Below are 19,106 nucleotides of genomic sequence, written 5' to 3' on the forward strand. Positions count from 1 at the left end.
TCCTCTGATGTAGCAACCTAGTAAACCCATTTTAACCTCAAATCTGGCTTTAGGGCCCTGTCTAACCACTTTTTACTCATTTCTCTGTGTTTTAGCCAGGGTAGTGTACCGTTCCCCTCTGCCCCCCCCAATCCAAATTAACTTCGTAGACACTGGGCATTCCCACACCCATTCATTCTTTTTTTTTATCTAATAAATTTATTTATTTGGAGGGAGTGTACCATAGCACATGTGCAAAAGTCAGAGGACAATCTGCTGGGTAGTTGGTTCTTTCCTTCTACCATGTGGGAGGTGTGGATCAAACCCAGGCTTGTTTGCACATAGTCTTGAGCCCCTAATTATTTAATTAAGTATCTACTATGTACTTCTTTTAAAATTAATGTTTGGTTCATTTGTTTGTTTGCCAAGACCACTCACTCATCTGGCCTTCATCATATACTGTTTATTGCTCTGAACAGAATCGTTTTTAATAAAAGGAATCATGTATGTCACTCCCATAGAAGCATATGACAAGTAGGTGTTGACTGTTAGCCTCCTGGGAACCCCAAATGGAAGAATCAGATACCCCAAAGCACCGGATGCAAAATGCGCTTTATGTGGTGCTGTGAATTAAACCCAGGGTCTCATGCAAGTGTTCCATTACTGAGCTATGCCTCCAGCCCCAGAACTACTTTTGAAGGCTCTACCATCCCTATTATTACTACTTATCTGCCTCATTTGTTATTTTATATTTTCCAAAAGCCCTTTAGAAACTTATATGCCACACAGGAGCATTTGTCTAGTGTCCAGTAGTTCACTTAGAAACGTAGTCTCCAGGCCTAAAACAAACTCAATGAGGTGACCAGTGATGCATGGAAAGGAGTGTCCTTAGTCTGACGGGTGGCTAAGCAGCTGCCTGACAGCTTGTCTCAGTCCTGAGCAAACTAGTCACTGTCTTGGTTTACCTCAAGTATACCACAGAGAAGGTCTTTTCCTTGTTGTTAGTCTTTTTCATCCTTGTATGCCCCTCCCCCAAAAGGAAGCCCTTCCAGTTTCTTCTTCTTCTTTTAAATTTAACTTTATTTTTTTATCATTTATTCACCTTACATCCCAATTTTAGCTCCCTTCCTCATCTCCTCCTGGTCCCACCCTCCATCCCTTTTCCTCTCTATCTCTGTCCTCTAGTCCTCAGAAACGGGGAGATCTCCTCCCTTACAATCTGATCCCAGACTATCAAGTCTCATTAGTACTGCCTGAGTCCTCTTCCTCTGTGGCCTGGTAAGGCCCCCACCAGGAGGAAGTAATCAAAGAGCAGGCAACAGAGCAGATTTATTCATAATATCCAGAATCTGGAAACAACCTAGATGCCCCTCAACTGAGGAATGGATAGAGAAATTGTGGTACATTTACACAATGGAATACTACTCAGCTATTAAAAACAAAGAAATTATGAAATTTGCAGGGAAATGGATGGATCTACAAAAGATCATCCTGAGTGAGGTAACCCAGAACCAGAAAGACACACATGGAATATACTCACTTGTAAGCAGATATTAGCCTTATAATACCAGGTAACCATACTACTATCCACAGATCTAAAGAAGCTAAATAACAAGGAGTACCCTGCGTGCACGGGGGGGTGGTGGTGGTGGTGGTGGTGGTGGTGTAATTCTCATTCAGAAAGGCAAATAGAATAGACACCAGAAGCAGTTGAAGAGAGGGAACAGGATGGAAGCCTACCACAGATGTCCTCTGAAAGACACCCTTCCAGTTTCTTAACTCTGGAGAAGTTGTCATTGTGTACTACTGATAATACTAAGTCTTCTAAAAATGTTATTCCATTAAAATAAAGTAATACTTGTTATGTTGTGATATGCAAAATTCTCTGGAATATTATTCACTTCAAAGATAGTAGTTAGATCTGGGCCTGTAGGTCAGTGATAGAGCATTTGCCAAGCATGTACCATAAGTTTGATCCCAAGAGCCACAAAATATAAAGCAGTGGTTGGAACAGTGAACACAATATGCGATTGTATGTGTTAAAAAAACAATGAAACCTGATAAAACAGGGCCAGAAGAAAGGGGAGGAGGTCCTCCCCAATCTGTGGACTTGGAAAGGGGCAGGGAGGAGCTGAGGGAGGGAGGGTGGGATTGGGAGGGAATAAGGGAGCGGGGATACAGTTGGGATACAGAGTTAATAAAATGTAACTACTACTACTACTGCTACTACTAAAAACAATGAAAAAGAAAAAGCTATACAAATATATATATATTTGTATATATATATTATATATATATATATATATTAAAGGGGTACTGTTAAAGGGGTACTTTGGAAGTGGAATAATGAGAAAGACTGAGAGGAGACATTTTGCTGTGTAGCTAATTACACTTTGGAATCATGAAACATGTGGCTAGATTCCTTATTCAAAAGATCAATAGCTACTTCAAAATGGCAGCTGTAGTGACATGTGTTATACTTAGAAAAACACGTTTTTAGTCTAGACAAAGCTCAGGTTCCATAATGGCCCTGATACTTACTTCCCAAGGAACTCTGGGAAAGCCACTTCTCCATATACAAAATAAGGATAAAGGACTGCAAAACTCACAGGACTATTGGGAGAATTATGTGACATGGATATAAAAAGGGAAGTATGATGACTAATCACAGGACTCAGTATTATTATATTTTCCATAAGGCACTTCACCATGTAATATTTAAACATAGTCTTAATTGCAGTGCCCACTTGCAGTTTTTGTGTACAGTTCAACCAGTTACAACTGTCTCTAACTGTATTGTCATCTCTCCTCTATTTCTTCATATTATCCACATCACTGGCATAAAAAAGCATTGTCTCCCCTATGCCTCCCTTACTTCCACATAATGTATATATCATCATTCCTGTTTTACCAGCCTGGTGGCCCTACCCAGAAAGGAAATGAGATCGGTCTGGAATGACTTGTTCTTGAGTGGGCTTGCTTGCTTATAAGCCACACCTTGAAATATTTTAGAACATTGTGCTATCAGTCTTACCAGTGTCACCAGGACACTTTCTACAGACTAACTTCTCCCTTATCTGAAAACCGAGTTTGTGGTTTTGCTCCTTTCCTGTCTTCCAACATTCTGTCCCTATGTCACAATTCCTCTGGGCTAGCAATTAAAAAAAATTCATACAAGTATATATTGTGTATTGAATGAATCCCTCCCTATCTTTCTACCCACCCATTTCTCACCTCTCACGGCTTCCATTAGTCCCATTTGTTCCTTTGAGACAGTTCCATTTGTACATTCATTCTATATAAAAATCTAGAAACCACAAATATGAAAAAATATGTGATATTTGTCTTTCTGAGACTGGGCCAGCAAGTTTGAACATATTTACAGTAGCTGGGCTCCTGCCACTCTCTTTGCATTGATTCTGAGCTTTTTATTTCTCTCTCTCTCATTCTTGTTTCATCTACCAGTTTCAGTCTGGTGTTTTATTTTCCTTGAAGGAATATGGAAGACAAATAGCACAGATGCTTTTGAGGTCCCAGGCTACCATGTAAGTCTTTGTGATGTGTGTTGTGGGTTTGTAATCATCAGCTCTGCACAAATCTAGCACTTAAGAAGCATTGTGTAATTTGGAGATGGTGTCTCCAGAGGGCAGCCCTGCCATGGCCTCTGACTTAAACTAATACTGAAAGCCCCAAGGGTGGTATGGTTTGAATAATAGTTTTTGCACTGTCATCTATCTTCATCCTCCAGTTGCATGCAAACAGGAGCCTTAACCTTTCATTGTTCCTTGACCTCCTGATGTAATGTGCTTTTGGTAAAAGTTGCCCATATCTTTGTCCCTGGGATTTGAAAACCAAATAAACTTATATGGTCCTTTTGCCTTCCAAATCCTAGGCTAACAGATCTGTGCCATGTTGTGTGGATAAAATTGTGTGGGACACCACCTATTTGTTTCATTGTGTCCCTCTAAAATCTGAGCCATGTGGAACAAGGAGTACTGGTGCACACCTGTAATCACAGCACTCAGGAGATTAAGGCAGGGAATAGTGAGTTTGAGACCAGCATGGACTATATAGCAGACTCTATGTCAAAATATAAACAAAGACATAGAATCAGTTAAAGAGTCATTCATTTTGTTACCAGTAAAGTATCTTTTATGATATAACCACTCTATAAACTTGTATGCTCAGTACTGGACTGGAAGTGGATTTTCAGTCCTCAGCAGTCTGCTTTGATGTCACATTCCTGTTCTCCTCTCTAATTCACATTTTCCATGTTTTTAAAGGTTGTTTCAAATTTGCATAGAGCAGAATGCACTTTCTGATATACAACTGACAAATAAATATATAGAGTAAGATGACTACCACCACAGAACAAAAACAGTTTAATCACCTCAGAAACTTGTGTCATGCTGTCATTTTGTAGATTTCTTCTATCTTTATTTCTGACATCTGGCAACTCCATGCCTTTGGCATTGCCAGTATAAGCCACTGTATTTTTGTCATATCATGAAGTCTTGTTTCTCAAGCTTCCCATAATACACTTAGAATTCATCTGTTGTTACATGTGTCAGCACATCATTCTTATTCAGAGATAAAGCTATTAACACTGCTGTTCACACATTGAACCAATTTTTGACAATTAGGACTAGAGGTACTTCATTAGTATATACAATTGTATGTGAACCCATGTTTTCATTTGTTGAGTAAACACCTTGAAGTAAAGTTGCAGAGTCAAATCGTAATCCACCCTTTCTTTACTTTTAAATAAACTAATATTTTCCAGTCCGCCATTGTTTTTTTATATTTCCCCAAGCAATTTATAAGAGTTCTGGTTTCTCTCCTTCTTCAACACTTTGTATTATCATTCCATATATTATACATCCTAAGAGATTTATTAATGATATTGCCCTGATGTTTTAATTTGCATTTATTTAGTGACTAATGGTGTAGAACATCTTTTCATGTGTTTATTAATCACTTATAGACCCTCTTTAATAACATGTCTCTTTGTGACTTTTGTCCACATTCTAACTAGATTGTTTGGAGTGTATAATCTTTACTGTCAAGTTTTGAAAAATATTTTTATAGTCCATACTCTACCCACTAGTCTTTTTTGTGTATGTGATAGGTGGTTTGCAAATATTTTCTCCCAGTTTTTTTCATTTTCTTTGAACTCACTCATAGAGCAAAAGGTTTTGCTCTTGAAAAAGGACCAGTTTATTGATTTTCTTTAATGATATATGCTTTTGGGATAATTTTTAAGGAGGCTTCTTTGCTTCTCTTTGAATCCCAGAGATTTTCTAAGTTTCTGGAAGTTTGTGCTTTTGTTTTCAGTGTAAATCTAACACCCACATTGGTTAAGTGTTTTGTGTAAGTTGTGAAACTTAAGCTCTATTTATTTTATTCTTCTGACTCCTTTTTGCACATGGAACTCCAATATTTTTAGCACCATTTGTTTTGAAAAGCTGTCTTTTCTCCACTGAATTGTTTTTGTGCCTTTGTTCAAGATCATGTTGACCTACTTAACCCTATTTCTGGAATCTCTATTTTGTTCTAATGAGTTCTGTGTCTTCCCTTTTAACACTACCACACTGTTTTGCTGCTACTGCTGGTGTTTTGTTTTGTTTTTATTTATTTTTGAGGTTGTGTTTTAATTACAACATTTCTCCCTTCCCTTTTCATATAACCACTCCTCACTCTCCTTCAAATTTATGACCTTTTTATCCATTAGTTGTTATTGCATGCATATATGCACTTGTATGCCTATATATAGAGAATACATACATACATACATACATGCAAATATATATATACATAAATTACTATTTATAAGCCTATTGAGTCCATATAATGTTACTTGTATGCATGTTTTTAGGGCTGCTCATTAAGGCAATGGACAAATTGGTGTGCTCTTCCCTTGGGAGGGCCACTTCTCCCATGCCCATCTTTACTGAGTCACCTGTAGTTCTTTGTGTAAGGTTGATTACTCTATTTCTGGCTTTCTTTTCTTCTGCTATGACAGTCCCCCGATGGTGTTATACATTGAATATCAAGGATGGAGAAGCCACATGTTACTCACCAATGGGCGGAAATTATCACAGCAGCTTAGGCACACGTTGTGAGCTCTCCTGTGACCGGGGCTTTCGACTGATTGGACGGAGGTCGGTGCAATGCTTGCCAAGCCGGCGTTGGTCTGGAACTGCTTACTGCAGGCGTAAGTTGGATATCCGTGAGCATATATTGATGTGTGTATGAGAGAGAAGTCAGCCTGCTGGCCATGGAAGGTACATACCTCAATGTTTTACTCTGTGAAAGTTGAGAATTTTCCATAGGCCTCCAACGGAACCTTTACTTTTCCTAAAATTGTAGTTTATTTTTCTCTGTATGTGGTGGTTACTGTCCAAGTAATATGGGTATTTAAGTCATAGCCAGCCACTATGACTCACAGAATCCAGGAATGTGTGTAGGAGGATAAGACTTGGTCGTGAGAAACTGATGTAGGCCTGGGCTATCTCTCTCAAACTTTCCAAGGATGTGTTCCAGACTCTTTGTCATTTGTGGTCAAGTGTCATCCTTCCTAGCCTACAGCCTCAGAAGGTCTTGCCAGTAAAACTAATCAGACATCTGCTAGTCTTCTCCTTCTCCTCTCCTTTTCCTTATTCTTCTTTTTCTTCTTCTGCTATTGTTGTTGGTTTTTGTTTTGCAAGAGAGGGTTTCTCTGTGTAGCCTTGGCTGTCCAGCACTTGCTTTGTATTCCAGGCTGGCCTCAAATTCACAGTGATCTGCCTGCCTCTGCCTTCCTGAGTGCTGGAATTAAAGGTGTTCACTGCCATGCCCAGCTTCATTTTCTTCTTTTTTAATTTTTTAAATTTTAATTATATTTTTTCCTTTTATGACTTATTCATTATATATCTTTATTGAAGCCCTTTCTCTCAAGTCCTCCTAGTCCCACCCTCCCTTCCTTCTTCCCCCACCCCTGATCCCCTTCCTCTAGTCCACTGAAAGGGAGAATTCTCCTCCTCTTCCATCTGCCCATGGCTCATCAAGTCTCATCAGGACTGCCTGGATCCTCTTCCTCTATAGCCTGGCAGGCTGCATCTCCAGGGGCAAGTGATCAAAGAGCAGCTAATTGAGCTCATGACAGAGGCAGCTGTTGCTCCCCTAACTCGGGAACCCACATGGAGACTGTGCTGCCAATCAGCTAAATCTGAGGCAGGGGTGTAAGGTCTCTCCATGAATAGTACTTGGTTGGTACAACAGTCTCTGCAGGACCCCCTGGGCTCAGGTCTTCTTTTAGCTTTGTTGGTCTTCTTGTGGGCACCTGTCACCTCCATGTCTTTCTATCCCCCTCTTCCTCCATAGAACTCCCAGCACTCTGCCCAAAGTTTGGCTGTGAGTCTCAGCATCTGCTTCAATTCCCTGTTGGGTGGAGCCTTTCAGAGGACATCTATGGTAGGCTCCCATCCTTTTTCCTCTCTTCCACAACTTCTGGCGTCTATCCTGGTTGCAATTCTGAATGAGATTTAAGCATCCTCCCTAGTGTCTGCCTTGTTTATTAGCTTCTTTAGGTCTGTAGATTTTAATATGGCTATATGGGGATACATATACACACATATCCCAAATCCTGTCATCTCCCAAACACCTACTTCTTACTCAAATTCTTTAGCATTTTGGCAGCAGAGATTTGTCTTTCCATATGTGATCAGCAAATACCATTTGGAGTGCACAGTGGGTTGCTTTAGGAGCAACACTGCTTGCTTCAGGAGTTCACTCAGCTCTTCCATGTACCTTTGGGTGGCTAATAGGCTAACAGAATATAAACTTAAATGTGTGCACCTGCATATTGCACTCCTATATCCAGATGTGCTTGCAATTCAGAGATAAATCAGATTGGTGAGAAAAGAAGCCACGGATGGCCAGAAAGGAGTCACTACAATGATCTTTCAGGTGATAAGTAAGTTGCTTTAGGATTTAAACCCCATCATTTCAAAAATGAAGTTGAATTGAACTGACAAAAAGATATAAAGCTATAAATTATAAACGTAAAACTAGTCAAAAGCTTAGAGATATTCCCATTTCCATGAGGTGGCTATTACAGTTGAGTCCTGCATTTAACTTTGATTTTCCTCATGTTTGAATCTATTGTTTTTACTGTCATACAATACTGAGTAAGTAAGTCATTTGAAGAGACCAATCTTTCCCCTTGGTTCTGATTTCAAGGGGGACATTTTTGGATATGATATTTGGATAACAAATACAGGGGGAAAGTAAAGTAAAAAACCTTCAGGCTTCATTTAGTTAAGAAGTGAACAGAGCTTATATATAATTTTTTATAGAACTAACATTCAAACTTTATGTAGGATTATAGCTTAGACAAGCTAAATAAATATTTATGGCTTACTTCTTTCAAGTATCAAGTATCCCAAACAAGACTTATGACAGGCTCACAACTATTCTATGCTGACAATCTTTAAAGCACAGGTTCCACCTTTATTAAATATCACCACACCCTCCTGACTGAATCACAGCTGACTGTGGTGTGTAAGTGAGCCTTGGCTAAATGGTGTGTACAGCCAAGGAGCTTTGAGCATTAACCATTGCTGAGGCTTTCCTTAAATTTTCCTGTGAGATAAAAATATTTTACTGATAAAAGAAGACGAACGAGAACAAGAAAAATGAGAATAAGAACAAGAAGAAGAAGAGAGGAAGAGGAGGAGGAGAAGAAGAAAACAGTGAGGCTTGGAGAAATGAATCAATATCTCTAAGTTACAGAGCAAGAGCTGAAGTTAGTATGCAAACCAAGGTCTTACGTTGATAATAATGAACTTAGAGAACTGATTTACTTCTTTTAGACTCCCCTCTCTATCCCTCTAAGATTGCTCTTTACTTTGTAATATAAAAATAAAACAGCAATTTGAGGGAAATGTAGTTCAACAGAAAATGTTAAGGTGAGGTTTCTATATTCCCTATTGAATATAATACTGTTCCCCCTGTGGTAGACACTCATGTATCACCTCCACATAGTTCCATAGGGTGTTGAACTTACTGTTTGGTTCTCTCTTAGAGATGAGGTGCCATCCACTGCCATTCATCATTAGTGGCTCCTACACCTGCACAAATGGGGTGCTGCTTGATTCCCGCTGTGACTATAGCTGTTCCAGTGGCTACCACCTAGAAGGTGATCACAGCCGCATCTGCATGGAAGATGGGCAATGGAGTGGAGGCGAGCCAGTATGTGTAGGTAAATGCTGGTAGTTCCAGGTATTCTGTTGTAACATTGTACTTGAAGATGTGGAATTCTAATCACAGAAGGCCTTATTTTTCACCATGAGAATACAGAGTGGGCATAGCATTATTGCTTATAGAACCAAGGCTTCTTCCCCCTCTTTCTGAGATAAAGGTGAACTTATGTCATTTTACTTACCCAGTGGTGTACTGTATTACTTCTATCAAGGCAGGAGGATCTATAAATCCACACTTGATTTTTGACCTTGGCAGACATAGATCCACCCAAGATTCGTTGTCCTCACTCACGTGAGAAGATGGCAGAACCTGAGAAACTAACTGCTCGAGTATACTGGGACCCACCCTTAGTGAAAGATTCTGCGGATGGTACCATCACTAGGTGAGCTTGAGTCATGCATGCCTGTTGTGTCCCCGATAGCTTCTCTCAGTGCCCCACCCCCGCCAGCGTGCTCACAGTCCGACAATACAGGCTGAGCCTGAAGAGATGATGTACCTCATATATCATTTCTAACCATTTTTCCATTAGTACCTCAATAACTCCTTCACCTTGTCTCATCAGGGTGACTCTTCGGGGTCCAGAGCCTGGCTCTCACTTCCCTGAAGGAGAGCATGTGATTCGTTATACTGCCTATGACAGAGCCTATAACCGGGCCAGCTGCAAGTTCATTGTAAAAGTACAAGGTCAGAAAAAGCTCTTCATTGTACATGCTGTTCAATATTCTTGCTCTGCCTTGACCTCCAAAAACCTACAATAACCCTCTCCTCTTGTTTATATTGGGAAAAAGCCAACTTTATCAAACAGACTTATTAAGAAAACCTACACTACATGGGTACAAAATTGTTCCAGAAAACTTTGACTCTCCAAGACTTTATCATTCTTCAAATCTAGATAAAATTCACATATTGTCTATATCCATTTCTTTTCTTGGCCTTAAAAATGATCAAATCTAATCAGTCTTTGCACCTATTCACATCTATTGAAATAATAATGTTGGTTGCCTAATGATTTTCTCTTTGCTTCCTGTTGTTACATTGTTTCACTTTGTTTTTCTCATCATTAAAATGATTCATGCTCATAATCAGACATTTGAAAAAGAAAGAAATATGCATGCCCCTCCCCATGTCCACTGATAGGGGATGTCCTCCTCTCCTTCCTTCTGATCTTAGTCTATCAGATCTCATCAGGAGTGGCTGCATTGTCATCTTCTGCGGCCTGGTAAGGCTGCTTCTCCTTCAGGGGGAGGTGCGTGAAGAAGGGGATGGGAGGGTGGAATCGGGAGGGGAGGAGGGAGAGGCTTATGGGTGGATACAAAGTGAATAAAGTGTAATTAATAAAAATAAAATTAAAAATGATAAAGGAAGAAATAGCCTGGTATAACAGCACATGCCTGTAATTCCAACACGTAAGGAAGAAACAGAAGGATAGCAAGTCCAAGGTCAGCCTGGGCTAAATAGCAGAATACTGTCTCAAAAACAAAATTAAAACAATACATAAACAGTAATTTATTATGTCCATCTTCCAGAGCTCATTGTTGATAACCACTTAAGTGTTTTCCTTCTAGTCTTTTCTCTATACTTACAGTATATAATTTAAGATGACCCTTTCCACTTTCCATTAAAACACAAGTAATTTTCCCGTGTTCTTTGATATTGTTTTCAGAAATATTTTCAAGCACAATATAATAATTCTATTCTAAGGCTGAATCATGATTGGTTTAAACAGTTTCTCAGTTATTGACTCATCTAACTTATATGTTATTAAAGTAAGTCTGACCAAGTGTGGTGACATATACCTGTAATATCAGGGAACTAAGGCAGACAGATAGTGAATGTGAGACCTTGGTGATCCCACAGAGAATCCATTTCAGCCTGCACTATGTTGACTGTGAGACAGAGTCTCAAGAAAAAGAAAATCATTTTGCAAGTTGGTCATATTTACACTGTGTATCTATAAAAGTCTACAAATATAGATGTCAATATTTTCTTTTATACATTTATAGTCATGATGACAATACATATGTGTCTATGTGTTTGTGTGTGTGTGTGTGTGTGTGTGTGTGTGTGTGTTTCTGAAGATTAGTAACCTGTGTTTGCATTTCAAATTTAATTCTTTTGCAAAGGAATTTGTACCTTCATACATAGCTACTGAAAACATAGAAAAACCATTCATTTGTATAATCTGAAGTCTCTTGTCCTAAAAAGAGTGGAGTGGGTCCTTTAGCCTTTCCTGACTATGAGAGATATTACAATCCCTAACTTGAGCTTCTCTCTGGCAGTGAGACGCTGTCCCATTCTGAAACCACCACAGCATGGCCACCTCACCTGCACCTCAGCTGGGAACAACTATGGTGCCATCTGTGAATACCACTGTGATGGTGGTTATGAACGCCAGGGCACCCCATCCCGAGTCTGCAAGTCAAGTCGACAGTGGTCAGAATCACCACCAATCTGTACACGTGAGTGAAACCAGGAAATGAGTGAATAGGCCTGTGCCTCAGAGTCACTCTACAAGAACTTCTTCTGTGGTCCAGGCATTAATATCACTTGTGTGATATGATAATGGAGATTCTGAGATGGGTTTTTGTTTTAAGGGCCAACATCCTCCAGAGAATACTTATACCTCAGGAAAAATGGTATAAAATATTCAGGACTTTACCTTCTGGAATTTACCTCAGGGAAGGGAGGGCAAGGCTATACCAGTCTGGAATGCCTTGAAGGGTTAAGAAGAAGGGCATGTTCTGACTGATCATCTGCTTTTGCCCTAGCTGTGAAAATTAATGTCAATGTCAATTCAGCTGCTGGCCTCCTGGACCAGTTCTATGAGAAACAGCGACTCCTCATAGTCTCAGCTCCTGATCCCTCCAATCGATATTACAAAATGCAAATCTCTATGCTGCAGGTGAGACTGACTGCACTAGGACGGATTAGCAAAAAGTTCACCCTGCCAACACAAAAACTACATATTCCTACTTTTTGTGGGTAGTATTTGATTAGTTTTTATTATTAGGTACATTAGTCAGGTTTTTAATAATCTACTCTTTTTAATATTTATTGTATGTATATGAGTGTCTTATCTTCATGTACTCCTGCATGACAGAACAGGGCATTAGATCCCATTGTAGGTGGTTGTCAGCCACCATGTGGTTGCTGGAAATTGAACTCAGGACTAATGAAAGAGCAGCAAGTGCTCTTAACCACTGAGCCATCTCTCCAGCCCCCATTTGCCACATTTTTTTTTGTTTTGTTTTTGTGGAAAAGTCAGTAAGTATGATAATGTATGAAAAAGTCAGTAAGAAAGGAATGGTAGATGTATCTTGCAAGGAATTGGGCATAGGCTGGGAAAGTAATGTGGAGAAGTTTGTAAAACTACTGTGATCAAATATAAATATTAAGAATAAATTATGTGTGTTTCCAAGGAAATTCACTTGTATAATAAATGCTGGGTAAGTATCATGTAATGACTAGTGTGCTTTTACACATATACAACTAATTCTCACAACAACCCTTATGAGGTAGGTACAATTCTATGCCCTACTGAAGATTGAGGAAACTGAAACAGATTGAGCGACTTTCCAAAGATCGCTAGCTAATAAGAGGTAGATCTGGGACTGAACCCACACTATCTAGTTCCAAGTCTATGCTGTCTATCACTATCAGTTAAAAAAGTGCCATGATATCACAAAGGACAGCAAGGAAGTTGCATTGTGATTTTAACTAATGAGTGGGAGAGATAGGTAGGTAGAAGATTGATAAAAAGGCCAGTCTAGGTGGCTGTCAAGACTTGTATCTCCTTTCTACTCCACACTGCACAGTCTTTTTCAGACATTTAGACAGAATAAAGGAAACATTTTTGTGTAGCCAGTACTTCAGGATTGAGGGAAAAGTCTGTACAGACCTCATAGTATTGTGATTATGAGATTGTGTATCATTGCAGAAACCTTTCCTTTCTCATGTTGCCTTAATGGAGTCACAGCATAAAAACATGCTATTTTATTTAATGTTCTCTCTCCCTCCCAGCAATCCACCTGTGGACTGGACCTGCGGCATGTGAACATTATTGAGCTGGTGGGGCAGCAACCTCAGGTGGTGGGGCGAATTCGGGAGCAACAACTATCAGCTGGCATCATTGAGGAGCTCAGGTGCAGGCTGGGAGGATGCAGGGCAGGGATGGGCAAGAACCTGATACAGGACACTAGCAAGCAAGAGCATGGACTAAACCAGCAGACATGTATTAGTCTCTTGGAGGCATTTTTTTTCTGTGTGTGTTTGAACTCTTATAGATGCACTAAGAAAGGACAGCAAATCTTGGCTCTAAAGGAACATGATAATTAAACAAGAGGCATAAAGTACACATAACCAGGCTCTACAACAAACCACTTTTCTGGGCTTTCATAAAGGCACGTCAGATGACTTTGAAGAGCCACAACAAAGACAGTCACAAAGGATTCCACTCCAGACTTGAGTGGCGAGGAAGCTTCTGATCTCATTGCCTATGAGCTTCTCTGTTTACTTCCAATCAGTCTATAAAGGAGACAAAGGCATCTTTGGCCACTGAAATCTGAATCATATCTATTTGTACCTCATGAAAAAGAAGGTTATAGCTAACAATTGATAGAAGTTGACTTTTCTCATCATCTATCCATTATCGGCATTGTAGTTCCTCAATTATACTGAGGTCCAATAAAGCCATCAGTGTTCTCTGAGAAATAATGCCTACCTCTAGGATTCAGTTTCAGTGAGGACAGAATGATTCAGAGCAATTAAAGAGACTAGGAAACATTCTGTGGATGGAGGCAGCGGACTTGCTGCTGCAGGTGGAAGAGTTAAGCAGGATTTGCTTATCAGCCTCATACCTGCTAGGTCTGATGTGCATACAAGTCATAGTGCCTGCAATATGTTGCAGGAGTTGCTCCATGCAATCTGCAAGCAGTACACAATCATCTTGCTTCAAGTGAAAAATACAGTGCAGAAATAACAGGCTAGGGAGAAGAAGGAAAGCTAGACTCTGTAAGGCTACCAAGACTAGGAACTCAACAGAGAATAAGCAAAAAGTATTTGAGAATGGACATAGGACAGGGCACACAGAAACGGGTGGAGTTATAAAAGAGCAGAGGGTAGTGGGACAGTCTTGTGAGACTTGGACCAAGGTCTCACGCCTCTCTGGACTGCTCTGTCTAGGCAATTCCAGCGCCTCACTCCTTCCTACTTCAACATGGTGCTAATTGACAAGCAGGGTATTGACCGCGAACGGTACGTGGAACCTGTCACCCCTGAGGAAATCTTCACATTCATCGATGACTACCTGCTGAGCAACCAGGAGCAGGCACTTCGTCTGGAGCAAAGGGATGTGTGCGAGTGACCTTGAGCCAGGGTGTGGCTGAGGCAATTATCCTAGGTAGCTTAAACTGAGGAGGAAATATCCCACACTATTGGGAGCAGGATTCAGGTGGGGGTGAGTGAGATTTGCCAAATCTAGGACAGTTCCAGGCATCATTTTAGGGCAGAATATTTGCTTCCCTATGCAAGTCTCCACTTCAGGTAGCACTGGAGGAGCATGTGAAAGTAGGTAGGGACTGAGGACAGGCCCTGGGCAATGGGTTGGGGGTAGAAGGTCTTCTTCATCTGACTGGAGCCTCTCCCTAACTTTCCAAAGTCTTTCAGATAGTAAATCCTAAATTCACTCCTTTACTGTGTCATAAATGCGTCCTTTACCCTGTGGTGACAGCAGAGGGCAGCATTGCAACAGACAAGCAGGGCACTAAACAAGTACAAATAGATTTTCCTTACAATTAATTCATTGTATTAGGAACCGTAGAGGGGTGACTAGGGCTTACAAATCATTCCTGAAGCTAATGTTGTTTGCCCATCCAGAACACTGGGCTAAAAAATATGTTGCTTGAACCGTTGCTTCATCAAAAGTTAGAAAAACATTTTATCCAAAAGAAGTGTGGGAAGCAACATCCAGCCATAGCAGGATGTTCTTTCATAGATACTCCCACAAGCTTGTGGGCAAGAATTTCTCCCTACTGAGGTCTTTAGTACCCTGATGATGGCACTTCATCAGAGGGTCCCCCAGTCTATGAACTAGATTAGGAATTGGGGAAATTGCTCAGCAGGTAAAATGCTTGCTATGCAAGCAACTTGTACCTGAGTTTGATCCCCGGAAGCCATGTAAAATAGTGAGCTGTGGTAGTGTGCACCTGAGATCCCAGTGGAAAAGTAGAAACAAGCAGATCTGTGTGGATCACTGGTCAGCAAGTCTAGTCTAATGGTGAGTACCAGGCCAAGTAAAAAACTATCTCAAGAAAAATAGTAAATGACATGAAGGACAAAACCCAAGACTGACCTCTGATCTCCACACACATGTACACACATGTACATGCACACACACACCACCACCACCACCACCACCAAACAGCAGAAAGAACAAAAATGGATAACCTCATTTGATGACTTCCTCAGATACCTACTTTTAAGAGATAAGCACAGAGCCGGTAGCTACAATAGATCAGTGTTTGAAACAAAGCCAGAAAGCAAACTTGAGGTTTAGACTTTTGGGAAATGGAGCCACACATAGTTCCCTACTCATCCTTTTTTCTTTCTTTTCCTTTGTTCTCCCACTCCTTACCCTTCTATGCTGGGCATTAAAGCCATAGGCCAAGCTGATAATCCATCTCCAGCTGCAGGTTTCTGCTCTGACTTGTGTCACAGTGTTTGAAACAAAATGTTCTTCCCTTGATTCTGAGAACAATCTTTTATACAGTGATGGAAGCCACAATCACAGTCAAGACTCAGATGTCCTGCTTCTTCAGTTTTCTCCTGGGCACCAACATTGGGCACCCAGAGACAGTAAACAGGTTGGGTGGGAAGGCAGCAATAGTAATGTTCAAGCACCTACAATGTGTCAGGTAACATTATAAGCACTGTTGATTGACTCAGAAATCTTCAGAAGAGCCCTAAAAGGTAGTTGTTGTTATTAGGTCCCATTTACTGATGAAGGAATTGAATCATAGAGAAGCTAGGCAATATGCTAATAAATCAGGCATAAACAACAGAAGCCAGGCTCCACTATCCCATTTGACCTCTTCTTTTTTTTTCTACTTCCCATTATAAGATAATTAATATGCTAAGGGGAAAGGTTTCATCTTCTAAAGATACAATATTCACAGTGGCCCCAGAAGGAAGGAACAAAATGAAAGGCTCTCAGCCCAGGAAAATTTTTTTCTTTAAAGCAGAGTGGTATGACATAAATCATAAGCCCACAATGTATGGGGGGAGCAGTGAATCAGAGAGAAGCCATTTCAACTTAGGTTCTAGTGGTAATCTCAGTTTTAAAAGGCAAAACAAGAAGTCAGCCAGTTGCTCAGTAGAGTAGAACATGGAAGAAATGATCAGACAGGTAAGAGGGGAAAATCCCCCTTGTGAGAAATATCAGAGTTGTGAAAGGCCAAAGGCAAATCAAAGGCAGAAGGTGAAATACAATGAGTATATGTAGGAAATTTCTGGTCAGTCAGGGTCTGTTATTCCAAAGGCAAAGACAGCATTGGGTAAGATAAATGTCCTCTTTGTCATCATACTAGCACTTCAAGTGGCAAGCCAGGACATGTTAGTAGATCGAAAGCCCAGAAGATAACACAGGGTCCCACTGCCTCCTGCATAAAGAACCCAGCTGGGCCTGAATCTTTCATGGAAATGTTCCAATGAACTAGGGCTTACAACAACTTTAGGGGCTTGCATTTTTGTGTTTCATTTTGAGTAATCAATTCAAACCTGCCTTCCTTAGGTAAGGTCTTAGTGTAACCCCCTTTATATTCTTTATAGATTATGACTTAAGAAATCCAAGTAGGAGAAAGAGACAGGAGCAGAATCAGAGCCACAGCCAATCAGAAACAAAGGGGCTGGAATGACAAAAGCCACTTAATTCTTTCTTTTTTAAAATTGTATTTATATTTTTATAGATTACAGTTTATTCAATTTTTATATATAAAATTGTATTTATATTTTTATAGATACAGTTTTATCCCCGCTGTAGCCCCCTCCCTCATCTCCTCACATGTCCCTCTCCAAGTCCACTGATAGGGGAGGTCCTCCTCCCCTTCCCTCAGACCCTAGCCTATCAGGTTTCATCAGGACTGGCTGCATTGTTTTCCTCCATAACCTGGTAAGGCTGCTCCCCCAGCACAGGGAAGTGATCAAAGAGCCAGCCACTGAGTTCAAGTCAGAGACAGTTCCTGTTCCCATTACTTGGGGACTCACTTGGAGACTGAGCTGCCATGGGATACATCTGTGCAGGAGCTCTAGGGGTTCTAGGTTGTCTCCATGAATGGTCCTTGATTGGAGTATCAGTCTAAGAAAAGAACCCTGGGCCCAGATTTCTTGGTTCTGTTGCTCTCCTTATGGAACGCCTCTCCACTCCAGCTCATTCTATCTCCAACTTCTGTCATAAGATTCCCTGCACTCTGTCCAAAATTTAGCTGAGTCTCAGCATCTCCACCGATACCTTGATGGGTAGAGTCTTTCAACAGCCCTCTGTGGTAGGCTCTTGTCCTGTTGCCTGTTTTGTCCCTCTTCTGATGTCCATCCCCTTTGCCTTTCTGCATGAGGATTGATCGTCTTACCCAGGGTCGTCCTCCTTGCTTAGTTTCTTTAGGGGTATAGATTTTAGTATGTTTATCCTATATTATATGTCCAATATCTACTTATAAGTGAGTATATACCGTGTGTGTCTTTCTGCTTCTGGGATACCTGACTCAAGATGATCTTTTCTAGTTCCATACATTTGAATGCAAATTTCACGATTTCCTTGTTTTTAATTGCTGAGCAGTATTCTATTGTATAAATGTACCACAATTTCTGTATCCATTTCCTCAGATGAGGGACATCTGAGTTATTTCCAGATTCTGGCTATAACAAATAAAGCTGCTATGAACATGGTTGAGTAAATGTTCTTGTTGTATACCTTAACACGTTTTGGATATATACCTAGGAGTGGTATAGCTGGATCTTGAGGAAGCACTGCTCCTAATTGTCTGAGAAAGCGCTGGATTGATTTCCAAAGTGGTTTTACCAGTTTACATTCCCACCAGCAATGAAGGAGGGTTCCCCTTTCTCCACATTCTCTCCAGCATGTGCTGTCACTGGAGTTTTTGATCTTAGTCATTTTGATGGGTGTAAGGTAAAAGCTCAGGGTCATTTTGATTTGCATTTCCCTATGACTAAAGATGTTGAGCATTTCTTTAAGTGTTTTCTGCCATTTGATTTTCCTCTATTCAGAATTCTCTGTTTAGCTCTGTACCCCATTTTTTATTGGGTTATTTGATTTTTTGCTGTTTAACTTCTTGAGTTCTTTATATATTCTGGATATTAGCCCTCTGTCAAATATAGGGTTGGTAAAGATCCTTTCCCAATCTGTAGGCTGTCATTTTGTTCTGAGGACAGTATCCTTTGCTTTACAGAAGCTTTTCAGTTTCATGAGGTCCCATTTATTGATTGCTGCTCTTAGAGCCTGTGCTGTTGGTGTTCTGTTCAGGAAGTTTTCTCCTATGCCAATGAGTTCAAGGCTCTTCCCTACTTTTTCTTCTAAGAGGTTTAATGTATCTAGTTTTATGTTGAGGTCTTTGATCCACTTGGACTTTAGTTTTGTGCAGGGTGATAAATATCAATCTATTTGTACTTTTCTACATGTAGATATCTAGTTGGACCAGCAACATTTGTTGAAGATGCTGTCTTATTTCCCCTGGATGGTTATGGCTTCTTTGTAAAAAATCAAGTATCCATAGGTATCTAGGTTTATTTCTGGGTCTTCTATTTGAATCCATTGATCCACCATTCTATTTCTATGCCAGTACCATGCAGTTTTTATTACTATTGCTTTGTAGTAC

General features: G+C 40.3%; 1 protein-coding gene across 3 annotated transcripts in view; it reads left to right on the forward strand.

Annotated features, from left to right (window-relative positions):
- Positions 1 to 18,158, forward strand: part of Srpx2 (sushi repeat containing protein X-linked 2) — a 31,365-nt gene extending 13,207 nt beyond the window's left edge. For all 3 annotated transcript variants that reach the window (XM_060374506.1, XM_021626649.2, XM_060374507.1), the window contains 8 exons: positions 6,002 to 6,193; positions 9,044 to 9,220; positions 9,478 to 9,604; positions 9,785 to 9,906; positions 11,502 to 11,681; positions 11,991 to 12,124; positions 13,243 to 13,364; positions 14,404 to 18,158. In XM_060374506.1, coding sequence (XP_060230489.1) covers positions 6,002 to 6,193; positions 9,044 to 9,220; positions 9,478 to 9,604; positions 9,785 to 9,906; positions 11,502 to 11,681; positions 11,991 to 12,124; positions 13,243 to 13,364; positions 14,404 to 14,584 — 1,235 coding nt within the window. In that variant the 3' untranslated portion in view covers positions 14,585 to 18,158. The remainder of the gene's footprint in view (positions 1 to 6,001; positions 6,194 to 9,043; positions 9,221 to 9,477; positions 9,605 to 9,784; positions 9,907 to 11,501; positions 11,682 to 11,990; positions 12,125 to 13,242; positions 13,365 to 14,403) is intronic.
- The last annotated feature ends 948 nt before the right edge of the window (positions 18,159 to 19,106 follow it).

Source organism: Meriones unguiculatus, chromosome X (genome assembly GCF_030254825.1).
Source record: "Meriones unguiculatus strain TT.TT164.6M chromosome X, Bangor_MerUng_6.1, whole genome shotgun sequence".
NCBI lineage: Eukaryota > Metazoa > Chordata > Mammalia > Rodentia > Muridae > Meriones > Meriones unguiculatus.